The sequence below is a fragment of the Salvelinus alpinus genome, chromosome 5 (assembly GCF_045679555.1).
Source record: "Salvelinus alpinus chromosome 5, SLU_Salpinus.1, whole genome shotgun sequence".
NCBI lineage: Eukaryota > Metazoa > Chordata > Actinopteri > Salmoniformes > Salmonidae > Salvelinus > Salvelinus alpinus.
Genome location: NC_092090.1, coordinates 51,528,787 through 51,544,302, shown reverse-complemented (window position 1 = coordinate 51,544,302; position 15,516 = coordinate 51,528,787). Strand labels below are relative to the sequence as shown.

Here is a 15,516-nt window from a genome sequence, read left to right as displayed (position 1 = left end):
AGTCCTATCATCAACTGATTTGAGCCAGTGTATGGCTGTGGATTGTTTGAATGAAATGTTGGTATATTGGCAGTTAATTTGAAAAATGTATGCAATCATTCTCTAAAACGGATTGGCTAGCTAGCTAACACACAGAGTGCAGATACATTCTTCACATTCATTGTTTTACAAAACAACTTATCACAGCACTGGCAAACCATGGTCGACCAACTCCCTGACCAACATGGATGACCTTTGGGCCATCATAATGGAGGTTTAAATTATTTCTAGTATGCTAAATCCTAATTCAATGGGCAAAGTATTGTCCCATGGGGTTGCGGGGCTAGCCCATCATGCACAGCAGTGTTTTTGTTACTCTCTTTGTGCACATGCTACAGGGGGCTCGTGAACTATGACCATATACACAATTTCGAGTACACTTTTAGACTCTTGAGCACTGTTTTCAGAACTACCGGCTTAAAAGTATACAAAACCTCTGTTCAATTTCTTTAAAAACGTGTTCTCTTTAGTCTATATGGACATACATACATAGAAAGACCCACCCAGCAACATTATTCAATGGGATTGCCTTACCTTGTGTTAGCGATGTTTCGTGGAGCCTCAGCTAGTTGCTGGTGATGTTGAAGGAAGGCCTGAGGTAGCGGGTAGAGTCCATTACCGTGCCCGTTTTTGGAGTTGTAGGGCGGGCATCCCGCTGGCGCAGCGCTGGGGTACATGTTGCTGCTGACGGAGGTCCAACATCAACTGCGCCTCGGTGTATCGGTCTCAGGCTAGATGAAGAACCAAGAAACAACGCCAAGATCTTAGCCAGCAGTCCTAAATATTAGTATGATTTAGCTACCAAGCTAGTTATGCTAAGTTAGGTAACGTTAGCTAGCTAGTAAGCTAACGTTAGCGGTTTCACTTGTTAGTCTGTTTTTGAGTCTCTGCATCAACATAATCTGTTAGGCTGGAGAAAAAATGAATTGCAGTAAAAACATGTTTACTTTGGAGATTCGGAGTTTTCTCTTCAATAGCTCTCGGACAGACGGTCCTAGGATGATGAGTGAAATATAGAATCAGATGATGGCACAGAGCTAGGTAAACCCTTTATGTTTACCGATATTCGAACTCTTCGCCTCTGGTGATTTAGGGACCATCGTAAAAGTGCAATACCGGTAATTGCGTGTAAGCTACAAAAAAAAAAAGAATTCCTATTCAGAAGGGTTAAACCTATATGAAGATTACACACTGCATGGCACCCAGTCACTGAAGGGCCCAGCATTTGTATTATTTACCTCTAGCTACCAAGGGGGCTATATTTGACCCATTTACAAGGATGGGTGCATGCTCAATCCCCTCCTGTACTCCCTGTTCACTCATGACTGCACGGCCAGGCACGATATCCCCTTCTGTAATCCCCGTCTGTACTAGCAAAACAGTCTTGTAGCCTCGCGTATGCTTCATCCGACCACTTCCATATTGAGCGCATCACTGGAACTTCCAGTGGAACAGCTGAGTCAGAGTTGAACTCTATTTGAAGTCATAATCGAGGTTAGTAACTGTCGATCTGATGTCCAGAAGTCATATGTGATAATAGTATGAACTTTCTGTACAAAAAAAGTAAAGATAAACGCGATAAAAGTCATAGAAAAGTTGGGTTGGAACTCGTAACATATGATCCTTCTCAGTCAACATATGCGAGAGGCGTGCTTTGTTAATACAACCTATGGATTACAGAATAAAGTTAGGAATGTTCATGCGAGACAGGAGTCAGGATTTTGCGTTTCATTGGGATTGGGACTATATAGGAAAATATATATGTTATATGTTAAGACTTCAGTTGACAGAGATGCCTATGTAGTGAATTGTGCATAGGCCTATCAAATTTGTGACTGTATTTTATAGGCTATACTGTAGGGGTTTCCTGTACGGTTTAGTAACTGCATTCGGGTTGCGTGTGCAGTCTGGCAGTGTCACTTATGTGTGTGCTTTTTATGTCAGTTTCAGTTATGCGTGTGTGGAATTTATGGCGACTATTTGTGACGTAAATACGCTAGGTTAAAGGCTTCCATGCATCAACCAGCTTGGATAATGTCCTATTACATTTTTGTCTAGTCTGATGCTGCGCATGTTGTGTATTTTGTGGAATTGCATTAGTGCAGACATTAGGTATATATTTTTTTTATTTCCCTTGTTTTGTCATTTTATTTTTTGGGGAAATGTGAAGAGTGTTCCCTGGACAGTCCAGGGATCCCAGTTACCCAGGTTAATCCCTAATGTATACGGTTGGACATGTGGTATGACACACCAAATGGTTCTGTAAGTGGTGTATGGCTTGTGGAGATCTGAGTGGATTTGACTGGTGTAAGCAATATGTCAATCAAATAAAATAAAATGTATTTATATAGCCCTTCGTACATCAGCTGATATCTCAAAGTGCTATACAGAAACCCAGCCTAAAACCCCAAACAGCAAGAAATGCAGGTGTAGAAGCACGGTGGCTAGGAAAAACTCCCTAGAGAGGCCAAAACCTAGGAAGAAACCTAGAGAGGAACCAGGCTATGAGGGGTGGCCAGTCCTCTTCTGGCTGTGCCGGGTGGAGATAATAACAGAACATGGCCAAGATGTTCAAATGTTCATAAATGACCAGCATGGTCAAAAAATAATAATCACAGTAGTTGTCGAGGGTGCAGCACCTCAGGAGTAAATGTCAGTTGGCTTTTCATAGCCGATCATTAAGAGTATCTCTACCGCTCCTGCGGTCTCTAGAGAGTTGAAAACAGGCAGGTCTGGGACAGGTAGCACGTCCGGTGAACAGGTCAGGGTTCCATAGCCGCAGGTAGAACAGTTGAAACTGGAGCAGCAGCACGGCCAGTGTGGACTGGGGACAGCAAGGAGTCATCATGTCAGGTCGTCCTGAGGCATGGTCCTAGGGCTCAGGTCCTCTGAGAGAGAGAAAGAAAGAGAGAAAGAGAGAATTAGAGAGAGCATACTTAAATTCACACAGGACACCGGATAAGACAGAAGTACTCCAGATATAACAAACTGACCCTAGCCCCCCGACACATAAACTAATGCAGCATAAATACTGGAGGCTGAGACAGGAGGGGTCAGGAGACACTGTGGCCCCATCCGATGATACCCCCGGACAGGGCCAAACAGGAAGGATATAACCCCACCCACTTTGCCAAGGCACAGCCCCCACACCACTAGAGGGATATCTTCAACCACCAACTTACCATCCTGAGACAAGGCCGAGTATAGCCCACAAAGATCTCCGCCACGGCACAACCCAAGGGGGGGCGCCAACCCAGACAGGAAGATCACGTCAGTGACTCAACCCACTCAAGTGACGCACCCCTCCTTGGGACGGCATGAAAGAGCACCAGTAAGCCAGTGACTCAGCAATAACTTAAACTTTCCATCTTATAGTATTTGGACTTTTCACCATACTGCTTATACCAATCTCCATAACCTTTGATCTCCACAAGTGCATAGGGCATAGGTTCAAAGGGTTGATTGGGTATTGTGCCTGTGCCATTGCCCTTTGGAGGATGCTGTCTTTTGGAAGGGGTCTTAAACGGGTGTCTTGACTCTTTGATCATTTAGTAGCTTAACATGGTTTGCCTACTTCTCATAAGAGAATAGTTTCTTACCCTGATGTCCTGGCTAAATTCCAATTTAAACCCTCTACCATAATGTTCATGTAATCATTCCTCTCACAAGTACTTATAGCTCATTAATCCACTCTCTGCCTTATGCAACTAACACTTATGTGTTCGCAGCTAAAAATAGCCATTAAAAAATATTTATTATATTTAAACAACTAATAAAAGATTGTTTCGGGCTTCATCAATGATACAGATGGAATGGACAAATACACAGGTCATAGGGATATGCAAAGAACATTTGCAAAGAAACTATTCAGCTGGCGTGCCAATGAGAGGTGTGGTTGTCAATTCTATTTGTCCACAGTTTAAGAGGAACTGTGGCCAATGGCTACACCTAGTGTCAAAATACAGAACAGAAAACAATAAATCAAAGGCAGAGGCAAGGCAAGCATATTACAACTGCACAAGTGAGCAAATATGTAAAACCACTGCTAGAAGTGGTAAAATAAAGACCTAGGTAGGGAATATATGTTAAAACTGTACAATATTGGAGTGTTTTTTCAGTGTTTGTTTCAAAACCATCTGGATACAAAGAAACATAAACTGTTATCTGTACCTGACTTAGTAACCAAGGCAGTAATAGGAGAAATATTTACAGAGAATCAAAAGGGAATAATTTTTTACATTTAAGATGAACCCAACGCACTTGTTTGTAGATCTGTAGCTCATATGGACAGTGAGCTATTGAAAATATGGAAATATTCATAAAAATTTGTGCAATGGAAAAAGGAAATTCTAATTGGTGTACTATGGATGAGGTAGGACTGTGACTTAACATCAACTGGTTTTACAGGTATATGTCATTTGGATAAGAAACTATTGAAAATTAGATATCTATGTGAACAAAGAACCACAGCTGTAATAGGATAAATATTTGTAGAATATCAAAGGGGGGGGGGTACAAAAAAAAGGTGTAGCTTTCATAAGAGAAAGTTTGCAGATGACACAACAGTAGGCTTGATTACCAACAACGACGAGACAGCCAATAGGGAGGAGGGGAAGGCACTCGGAGTGTGGTGTCAGGAAAACAACCTCTCACTCAACGTCAACAAAACAAAGGAGATGATTGTGGACTTCAGAAAACAGCAGAGGGACCTGATACGGCAACTGCACCGCCCACAACCGCAGAGCTCTCCAGAAGGTGGTGCGGTATGCACAACGCATCACCGGAGACAAATTACCTGCCCTCCAGGACACCTACAGCACCCGATGTCACAGGAAGGCCAAAAAGAGCATCAAGGACAACAACCACCCAAGCCACTGCCTGTTCACCCCGCTACTATCCAGAAGGCGAGGTCAGTACAGGTGCATCAAAGCTGGGACCGAGAGACTGCAAAATAGCTTCTATCTCAAGGCCATCAGACTGTTAAACAGCCACCACTATCACAAAGAGGCTGCTGCCTACATACAGACTTAAAATCATTGGCCACTTTAATGAATGGATCACTAGTATCTTTAATAATGCCGCTTTAATAATGTTTGCATATCTTGCATTACTCATCTCATATGTATATACTGTATTTTATTCCATCTATTGCATCATGCCTAAGCCGCTCGGTCATTGCTTGTCCATATGTTTATATGTATATATTCTTATTCCATTCCTTTACTTGGATTTGTGTGTATTAGGTAGCTGTTGTGGAATTCTTAGATTACTTGTTAGATATTGCTGCACTGTCAGAACTAGAAGCACAAGCATTTCGCTACACTCGCAATAACATCTGCTAACCATGTGTATGTGACCAATAAAAATGTATTTGATTTAAAGGAACCCACCACACTTGTTTGTAGATCTGTAGCTCATATAGACAGTGAGCTATTGAAAAGAAGACCCATAACTGCAAATATTCATATAAAAAATCAGTGCAATGGAAAATTGAGATTCTAATGGAGGAGGGAGGTCTGTGACCTAACATCAAACGGTTTTACAGGTATACATCATTTGGATAAGAAACTATTGAGAATTAGATACAGTTGAAGTCGGAAGTTCACATACACCTTAGCCAAATACATTTCAACTCAGTTTTTCACAATTCCTGAAATTTAATCCAAGTACAAATTCACTGTTTTATGTCAGTTAGGATCACTACTTTATTTTAAGAATGTGAAATGTCAGAATAATAGTAGCGAGAATAATTTATTTCAGCTTTTATTTCTTTCATCACATTCCCAGTGGGTCAGAAGTTTACATACACTCAATTAGTATTTGGTAGCATTGCCTTTAAAATGTTTAACTTGGGTCAGACATTTCAGGTAGCCTTCCACAAGCTTCCCACAATAAGTTGGGTGAATTCTGGCCCATTCCTCTTGACAGAGCTGGTGTAACTGAGTCAGGTTTGTAGACCTCCTTGCTCGCACATGCCTTTTCAGTTCTGCCCACAAATGTTCTATAGGATTGAGGTCAGGGCTTTGTGGCCACTCCAATAACTTGACTTTGTTGTCCTTAAGCCATTTTTCCACTACTTTGGAAATATGCTTGGGGTCATTGTCCATTTGGAAGACCCATTTGCGACCAAGCTTTAACTTCCTGACTGATGTCTTGAGATGTTGCTTCAATATATCCACATAATTTTCTTACCTCATGATGCCATCTATTTTGTGATGTGCACCAGTCCCTCCTGCAGCAAAGCACCCCCATTACATGATGCTGCCACCCCCGTGCTTCACGGTTGGGATGGTGTTCTTCGCCTTGCAAGCATCCCCATTTTTCCTCCAAACATAACGATGGTCATTATGGCCAAACAGTTCTATTTTTGTTTCATCAGACCAGAGGACATTTCTCCAAAAAGTACGATCTTTGTCCCCATGTGCAGTTGCAAACCGGTCTGGCTTTTTTTATAGCGGTTTTGGAGCAGTGGCTTCTTCCTTGCTGAGCAGCCTTTCAGGTTATGTCGATATAGGACTCGTTTAACTGTGGATATAGATACTTTTGTACCTGTTTCCTCCAGCATCTTCACAAGGTCATTCGCTTTTGTTCTGGGAATGATTTGCACTTTTTGCACCAAAGTACGTTCATCTCTAGGAGACAGAACGCGTCTTCTTCCTGAGCGGTATGACGGCTGCGTGGTCCCATGGTGTTTATACTTGCATACTATTGTTTGTACAGATGAATGTGGTACCTTCAGGCGTTTGGAAATTGACAGACTTGTGGAGGTCTACAATGTTTTTTCTGAGGTCTTGGCTGATTTCTTTTGATTTTCCCATGATGTCAAGGAAAGAGGCACTGAGTTTGAAGGTAAGCCTTGAAATACATCCACAGGTACACCTCCAATTGAGTCAAATGATGTCAATTAGCCTATCAGAAGCTTCTAAAGCCATGACATAATTTTCTGGAATTTTCCAAGCGGTTTAAAAAGGCACAGTCAACTTAGTGTATGTAAACTTCTGACCCACTGGAATTGTGATACAGTGAAATAATCTGCCTGTAAACAATTGTTGAAAAAATTACTTGTGTCATGCACAAAGTAGATGTCCTAACCAACTTGCCAAAACTATAGTTTGTTATAGAGTGGTTGGAAAGCGAGTTTTAATTACTCCAACCTAAGTGTATGTAAACTTCCGACTTCAAATGTATGTATGTGGAAAAATAACCACAGCTGTAAAAGGATAAATATTAGTAAAAAAAAGAATTCGGAGAATTCGGAGAAAAAATAAAAGGTGTACCTTTCATAAGAGAGGTAATGGAACCCAACCCATGGACACTGAGATATTGAACAGAAGACCCATAACTGGAAATATTAATATAAAAGCAGTGCAGTGCAGTGGCACGGATCAGTTATATTTCAGATGGTGTCAACATATAATTTCCATGCATTTTGGAGTAGAATGTCTTTTTAAAAAGGCACCCGAAGTGACCTTGTCACAGTTATTCTATAAAATAATCTGACCTGACCCTTCAAACTCCTCCAGCAAAGAACCCCCCCCCCAACCCTACCTATGCCTCACCACTGCTGAAAACACTGAAGATCACAGGCCTATTCATGCTTTATGACCTTATATTTTTACGTAAAATTATAAATATTAACAAGATCAAATTTCAAAATGTAATTGTTGTAGGAAAAAACAAAGTTTGTTTAAGAGCTCTTGATCATTTAATTGAGACAAACATTACGTTTTCCTGTAAACACCACATTCTGCTGATTGCACTTTTAAGACAGTCCCTTTAGCCACGAGTGCATCATTTTCCCCTATTGAAACCAACTTAAAGGGGAATGAAAACACTAGAGCTGTTTTCGAAATACTCATACTAACCGCACTAACCATGCTATTTGTGACATGCATGAGTATATAGTATGCTCATTGGTCATAGTATGTATATAGTTAGTATGCCGGATGTCGTACTAAATTCGGCAAAATATGAAGTATTACATGCAGAGGACACTATTTCCGTACTTTAGGGCCCATAATGCAATGCTTCAGGAAATGGGCGTGGCTTCACTCGTTTCGAGATTTGAAGAAAATGGTCGAAAATATGCAGTCGAAGTACAACGAGAGCGGATACAAATTCATTGCTTTAATTATGACGAATGTTAAGAAAATTTTGAGCAATAGTACTGACTTTTCAAAGAAGTTACCTTACACGTTATATTTGCTGACAATTTGTTAGCTATGCTGTCCTTACGAAACACATAGCATATCATTACAGCAGTATGTACCAGTATGTTGTTAGCTAGCTACCTAACATTAGTTGGCTACTTATAAATCAAACTTGCCAGTATATTAACTATAGGACATCTAACTAACTACCCAACGTTTATTGACTTGATTATTCTCGTCATTCTTAGCTTAGCTTAATGGTATAGTTGTTGTGGTATATATACTGTAGTTGCTTTCATAAATTCGTTCTGGCTATCTACTCCGAATTCAGAGCACTCCTCTGAGTGTACCAGAGCGCATAATAATGAATTTATGATCGCTCAACACCCATTGAATATGGCCGGTGTCAGTAAATTTTGGCAAAAAAAGTGTAAATTTAATTGTTGCCAGCAGCATAGTTACAGTAACCAACGCTTTGGATAACATGAAAACTGCCTTACCAGCTCTGCTAGGGCGAGTAAAATGGTCAGAGTGGTCTCATTTGTGTCTGAAAGTAGCTAGCTTGGGTGCTTGACTGCAGTTGTAAGGTCAGAACGCTCAAATCAACCCTACTCCTCGCCTGAGCGTCCAACGTGCGCTCCGAGTGTGAAAAGCACTGAATTTACAAATGGACAATCTGACAATGCTCTGAATTTAGGAGCGCACTCTGCCACTCCAGATTGAATTTAAGGACACCCGAAGTCGGAAAATGTCTAACTAGTAATTTGTTATGCTAACTAGCTAGCAAGAGATTGCATAGCAACAGCATCAACTTCGGGTAGACAGGCTAAAAGCTAGTACGATCAAGTGAAAGCATACTGTTTGTTTACGGTATACTAAAATGAACTAAATGTATGTAGTATATACTCATTAAGTATGCCACTGGGATGGCAGCGTAGCCTAGTGGTTAGAGCGCTGGACTAGGTTGCAAGATCGAATCCCCGAGCTGACGAGGTACAAATCTGTCGTTCTGCCCCTGAACAAGGCAGTTAACCCACTGTTCCTAGGCCATCATTGAAAATAAGAATTTGTTCTTAACTGACTTGCCTAGTTAAATAAAGGTAAAAAAATATATATGTTAGTATGGGTTTTAGAACACAGCTTAGAGCTGTCTTCAAACACTCATACTATTTGTGACGTGAATTGAGTATATAGTATGCTTATTGGTCATAGTATGGATATAATTAGTATCCCAAAAGTTCCTGGATGTTGTACTAAATTCACCAAAATACGAAGTACACATATACTGTACACTATTTCCGTATTTTTAGGGCCCATAATGCAATTCTTCAGAAAATGAACGTTGCTTCACAACTTTTTCAGATTTGAGAAAATGGTGGAAAATATACAGCCGAAGTCCGACGAGAGCGGATACAAATTCAATGCTTTAACTAATTATGACAAATGTTTAGAAAATGTTGAGCAATGTAATAAAGTAAACACTTTTCAAATATGTTACATTATGTTGGCTGACAATTTATTAGCTACGCTATCCTTACGAACTGCATAGCATTACAGCAGTATGTACCGGTATGTTAGCTAGTTACCTAACGTTAGTTGGCTACTAATATATCGAACTTGCCAGGCAGTATATTAACTATCTTAACTACCCAACGTTTATTGACTTATTTATTCACATCATTCTTAGCTAAGTGGTATAGCCGTTGTGCATTTCAGAGCACTCTCGTGTAGAATAACTGATGAATTTACTAAAGCTCAACACTCGTAGAATATGGCCGGTGTAAGTAAATTTAGGCAAAAAAAAAGCTGAATTAAATTGTTGCCAGCAGCACAGTTACAGTCACCAACGCTCTGGATAACATGAAAACAGCCTAACCAGCTATGCTAGGGCAAGTAAAATGGTCAGAGTGAGGTGTTGTTTCACTTGCGTTTGGAAGTAGCTAGCCAACGTTAGCCAGTTAGCTTGGGTGTTTGACTGCCGTTGAAGGCTCGGATCAACCCTACTCCTCGGCCAGAGCGTCCAGTGTGCTCTACGAACACACCCAAAATCATAAAATGTCTAGCTAGTCATTTGTTATGCTAACAAGCTAGCAAGATGCTGCATTGCAACAAAATCAACTTCCGGTAGACAGGCGAAGCTCTAGTATGCTCAACTGGAATTATACTGTTCATTTACAGTATACTAAAATGAACTAATAGTATGTAGTATATAGTCATTTAGTGTGTAGTATACAGTATGTTAGTATGGGTATTCAAACACAGTTTAGGATTTAGAACGCCAGCTAACTGTAACTGTAAATCGCCATATTGGCATTGTTGCGTCACTGGCAGGAGAGACAATTTTGGAACTCCCAAAAATGCCTGAATTTACCGAGTAGCTCCAAGTATGAGAATTAGTTTATTACAGAGAATAAAATAATGTTAGTTAGGGAGCCAATAAACCTAATGAAGCCGTTCATGTTTGAGCCGATCGTTGCCCCAGATCAAAGAGTTCGTTCTCGTAGCATTAACAACACAGAAATGCCGGCTGAAACATCTCAGCTAGAGGGTCGGCGTAGCCAAACAGTAACTGGTGTGAGCGGGGATGTTGCCAGATCATCGCTAGAGTATGAGTTTGTGTGTTGTAGAGAGATTGTGGGGATACAGCACAAAATCCCAAGGGATGGTGGCAGTTGAGGTTGTAAGTTTACATACACCTTAGCCAAATACATTTAAACTCAGTTTTTCACAATTCCTGACATTTAATCCAAGTAAAAATTGCCTGTCTTAGGTCAGTTAGGATTACCACTTTATTTTATGAATGTGAAATGCCAGAATAATAGTAGAGAGAATTATTTATTTCATCACATTCCCAGTGGGTCAGAAGTTTACATACACTCAATTAGTATTTGGTAGAATTGCCTTTAAATGTTTTTAACTTGGGTCAAACATTTCGGGTAGCCTTCCACAAGCTTCCCACAATAAGTTGGGTGAATTTTGGCCCATTCCTCCTGGAAGAGCTGGTGAAATTGAGTCAGGTTTGTTAGCGTCCTTGCTTGCACACGCTTTTTCAGTTCTGCCCACAAATTCTCTATAGGATTGAGGTCAGGGCTTTGTGATGGTCACTGCAATACCTTGACTTTGTTGTCCTTAAGCCGTTTGCCACAACTTTGGAGGTATGCCTCTGGTCATTGTCCATTTGGAAGACCCATTTGCGACCAAGCTTTAACTTCCTGACTGATGTCTTGAGATGTTGCTTCAATATATCTGCATAATTTTATTCCTCATGATGTCATCTATTTTGTGAAGTGCAGCAGCCCCTCCTGCAGCAAAGCGCCCCCACAACATGATGCTGCCACGCCCGTGCTTCACGGTTGGGATGGTGTTCTTCAGCTTGCAAGCCTCCCTCTTTTTCCTCCAAACATAACGATGGTCATTATGGCCAAACAGTTCAATTTTTGTTTCATCAGACCAGAGGACATTTCTCCAAAAAGTACGATCTTTGTCCCCATGTGCAGTTGCAAACCGTAGTCTGGCTTTTTTATTCCGGTTTTGGAGCAGTGGCTTCTTCCTTGCTGAGCGGCCTTTCAGGTTATGTCAATATAGGACTCGTTTTACTGTGGATATAGATACTTTTGTACCTGTTTCCTCCAGCATCTTCACAAGGTCCTTTGCTGTTGTTCTGCGATTGATTTGCACTTTTCGCACCAAAGTATGTTCATCTCTAGGAGACAGAACGCGTCTTCTTCCTGATCGGTATGACGGCTGCGTGGTCCCATGGTGTTTACACTTGCGTACTATTGTTTGTACAGATGAACGTGGTACCTTCAGACATTTGGAAATTGCTCCCAAGGATGAACTAGACTTGTGGACGTCTACAATGTTTTTCTGAGGTCTTGGCTGATTTCTTTTGATTTTCCCATGATGTCAAGCAAAGAGGCACTGAGTTTGAAGGTAAGCCTTGAAATACATCCACAGGTACACCTCCAATTGACTCAAATTATGTCAATTAGCCTATCAGAAGCTTCTGAAGCCATGACATACTTTTCTGGAATTTTCCAAGCTTTTTAAAGGCACAGTCAACTTAGTGTATGTAAACTTCTAACCCACTGAAATTGTGATACAGTGAATTATAAGTGAAATAATCTGTCTGTAAACAATTGTTGTGACAATGTATTGTGTCATGCACAAAGTAGAAGTCCTAACCGACTTGCCAAAACTATAGTTTGTTAACAAGAAATGTGTGGAGTGGTTGAAAACCAAGTTTTAATGATTCCAACCTAAGTGTATGTAATCTTCCGACTTCAACTGTATGTATTGGACATGTCACTAATCCTTATGAAGGACTTCCTGGCAGAAAAGGTTACTCGACCAGTCAGGAGCCGATATGCCAGTTAAATCATTGGTGAAATTTTGCTTGATTATAAATTGTTTAAGGTTAATATCAGTAGTGGGTAGGTGCTCACTATATACATAATCAGTATCCTATAACGATGTTTATCACCAGCGCTGTTTGGCGCGATGGTAACACATTTACCTTTTGATTAGATGACCGGAGTTCGAATCGCAGACAGCATCATGATTCATGAAATATCATTCTAACCAATAATAGGCGTGCTCATTATAAATACGTTGTGATTTAGTTTCAGTATCAGTCTAACTTTTCTTATGATTTTGTTTGCAGAGCATACAGGCTGGCAGTTTATCGTCAGTTCACCCTATAGGCAATAGGGAGAATTAGACGAGGTGTACTGCGTCTCATCCCTGCATGTGTGTCGTTTCTTCCATAAAGTGCACATACCCATAAGCAAAGACATTTACATAGGGTTTGAGTTTGAATAAAACAAGTTAATTTTGTAAATCTAGCCTGCTGTTATACATAGACCTAATGCCTGCCCCTTATGTAAAAATAGTATTAGTTAGCTTGTCCACTATAACAACATGTTCAAGCGTAACCAGATAATCTTGCTTTGAAGATAAAACGACTTTCAACGCGCACTAATCCTGTGTCCCTGTCGCTAGACCAGTGACTTCACCTAGCTTTGGCTGCCATCTATTGGAAGGAATGGTAATTACACTGGGCAGCTAGTTGGCAGAGTCAAAGTAGACTTTAATAATAATTGCCATTTATCAGACGCCTTTATCCAAAGCGAACTGGGTACATGGTAGTGGAAACAGATCCTAGAAACAGGATTACAATTGTTATATCATGGATGGTCAGTCCTTACATCTATAGCCCAGTCTATGAATTTGAGAGTGGTTACATTTCTCCAGCCCCATCCCTCAGCTTTTTAACGAAAGAGGAGCAGGGAGACACTTTGTTATTGTTTCTACTGCTGATTGCCACTTTAAGAAGTTAAGATGCAGATTAAATACACACCAAAATATGTTACAGATACTATATAAATGTCCCATCACTCAGACAGTTATTGAATACACAGCATCCAGCACAGCAAACAATCAACTAATCAGTCAAATGTATTTTACAAAAGCCCTTTTTACATCAAAATAATAACCACAGTGGTTATAGAGGGTGGAACAGTTCAACACCTCAGGGGCAAATGTCAGTTGGCTTTTCATAGCTGAGCATTCATAGGTTGAGAGAGAGTTGAAAAAGCAGGACCGGGACAAGGTAGCACATCCGTTGAAACGGGTAAAAAAATCTGTGGAAATACAATTCCACTCTGATTCCCTTTATGGTTGGGTGTATCTTTGAATTTGCTGTTGAATGGCCTGCTCCTTCTCCGTTTTCGGAACACAAGCCCGCGCCCCCAAAGTGATCGATAGTATGTATATCTTGGCTCGCACTGTTCATACAGCGGGTTATGGTCTTCCCTGATCTCACTCTCCATCAGCTCCATCTGTGGCGTATAGGGGCAGGACTCGGTTGTATACTGATGGTCGTGAGTGCTTTAGTGATGGACCTCTTTTCCACCACAGCACAGGAACACTGGCACCCAGGGGTCAGTTTGGCATGCTGTACTAACCGTTCTTTCCTATTGGTAAAAAAACACTTAAGATGCAATTAGCTAGTTACCTTCAACTAGAGTTGCAACAACGTTGTCCAGTGTCTAATGCTAGCCTAGTCAACAACAGTCATGACCAGTTAACGTTACTTCAGGCTCCATTGCATTGAATCACGTTGCCTCCTCCGTTCAGTCGCTTTTGCTTGACTCCGAAGTCAGCGATGTTGATGATGGTCAATCGGTAACTCCTACACCATAACCCTCAACATTTTAAATGGAGGCGCAAGCAGAAAGAAGCCTTCAACGTAGGCCTATGCCTCCTTTCCATTCGGAAACTCCCGGTTGCCACATCGAAGGTGCCCTTCATCGCGAAGTCTGCCTCTGCAAAGTGCTGTCTGCAGATCCTGCTAGCTCGAGCTGGCACGTTCTTCTTCTTCAGAACATGGAGCGACTTCCTCAAAAGTTGTGGGTTCTCGGGCAGCCGATGGTAGCTTCCCAAGGGATTTTTTGGGAGCCAATTCATACAGCCTGATGCAATACAGTTCATGTTTGAATTACTACTTGTTGTTGCCATCTTCGTCATCTTCACCTGACCTCACTTTCTTCAATTCGCTCTCATACTAACATACTGTATACTACATACTCAATGAGTATATACTATATACTATTAGTTCATTTTAGTATACTGTAAACGAATGGTATCCTTTCAGTTGAGTGTACTAGTGCTTTGCCTGTCTACCGGAAGTTGATGCTGTTGCTGTGTAACTTCTTGCTAGCTTGTTAGTATAGCTAACAAATTACAAGCTAGACATCTTACGACTTCATTAACAATGTCCCTTGAGAACGCACAACGACTATATCACTTAGCTAAACTAAGAATGACGTGAATAATCAAGTTTATAAATGTTGTGTAGTTAGCATATAGTTCATATACTGGCAAGTTCGATGTACTATTAGCCAACTAACATTAGGTAGCTAGCTAGCTAGCATACCAGTACATACAAGAAAATGCTGTAATGATATGCTATTTGGTTCATAAGGCTAGCGTAGCTATCAAATTGTCAGTCAACATAACGTGTAACGTAACTTATTTGAAAAGAAAATCACTTTATTACATTGCTCAACATTTTCTTAACATTAGTTAAAGCAATGAATTTGTATCCACTCTCGTCGGACTTATGCTGCATATTTTCCACCATTTTCTGACAATCTTCACAGGTCACTCACAGATGATATGTAGGCTGGTTGATGGAACCTGCAGGCCTGTTTGAGGGACAACTGTACAGAACATAAGGACTAAGACTTTAGCTACCACCCACCCACCCTTTTCACTTCCTGTTAGGCATGATGCTTTCAAAGTGTGTCTTTTAGTTTTTCTAATT

General features: G+C 40.8%; 1 protein-coding gene across 1 annotated transcript in view; it reads right to left on the bottom strand.

Moving 5' to 3' along the window:
• Positions 1 to 1,143, bottom strand: part of tent2 (terminal nucleotidyltransferase 2) — a 37,526-nt gene extending 36,383 nt beyond the window's left edge. Inside the window, exons 1-2 of the mRNA XM_071400082.1 lie at positions 987 to 1,143; positions 574 to 770 (exon numbers count right to left, since the gene is read on the bottom strand). Of these exons, the coding sequence (XP_071256183.1) occupies positions 574 to 716 (143 nt within the window). The 5' untranslated portion in view covers positions 717 to 770; positions 987 to 1,143. The remainder of the gene's footprint in view (positions 1 to 573; positions 771 to 986) is intronic.
• Between the last annotated feature and the right edge of the window lie 14,373 nt (positions 1,144 to 15,516).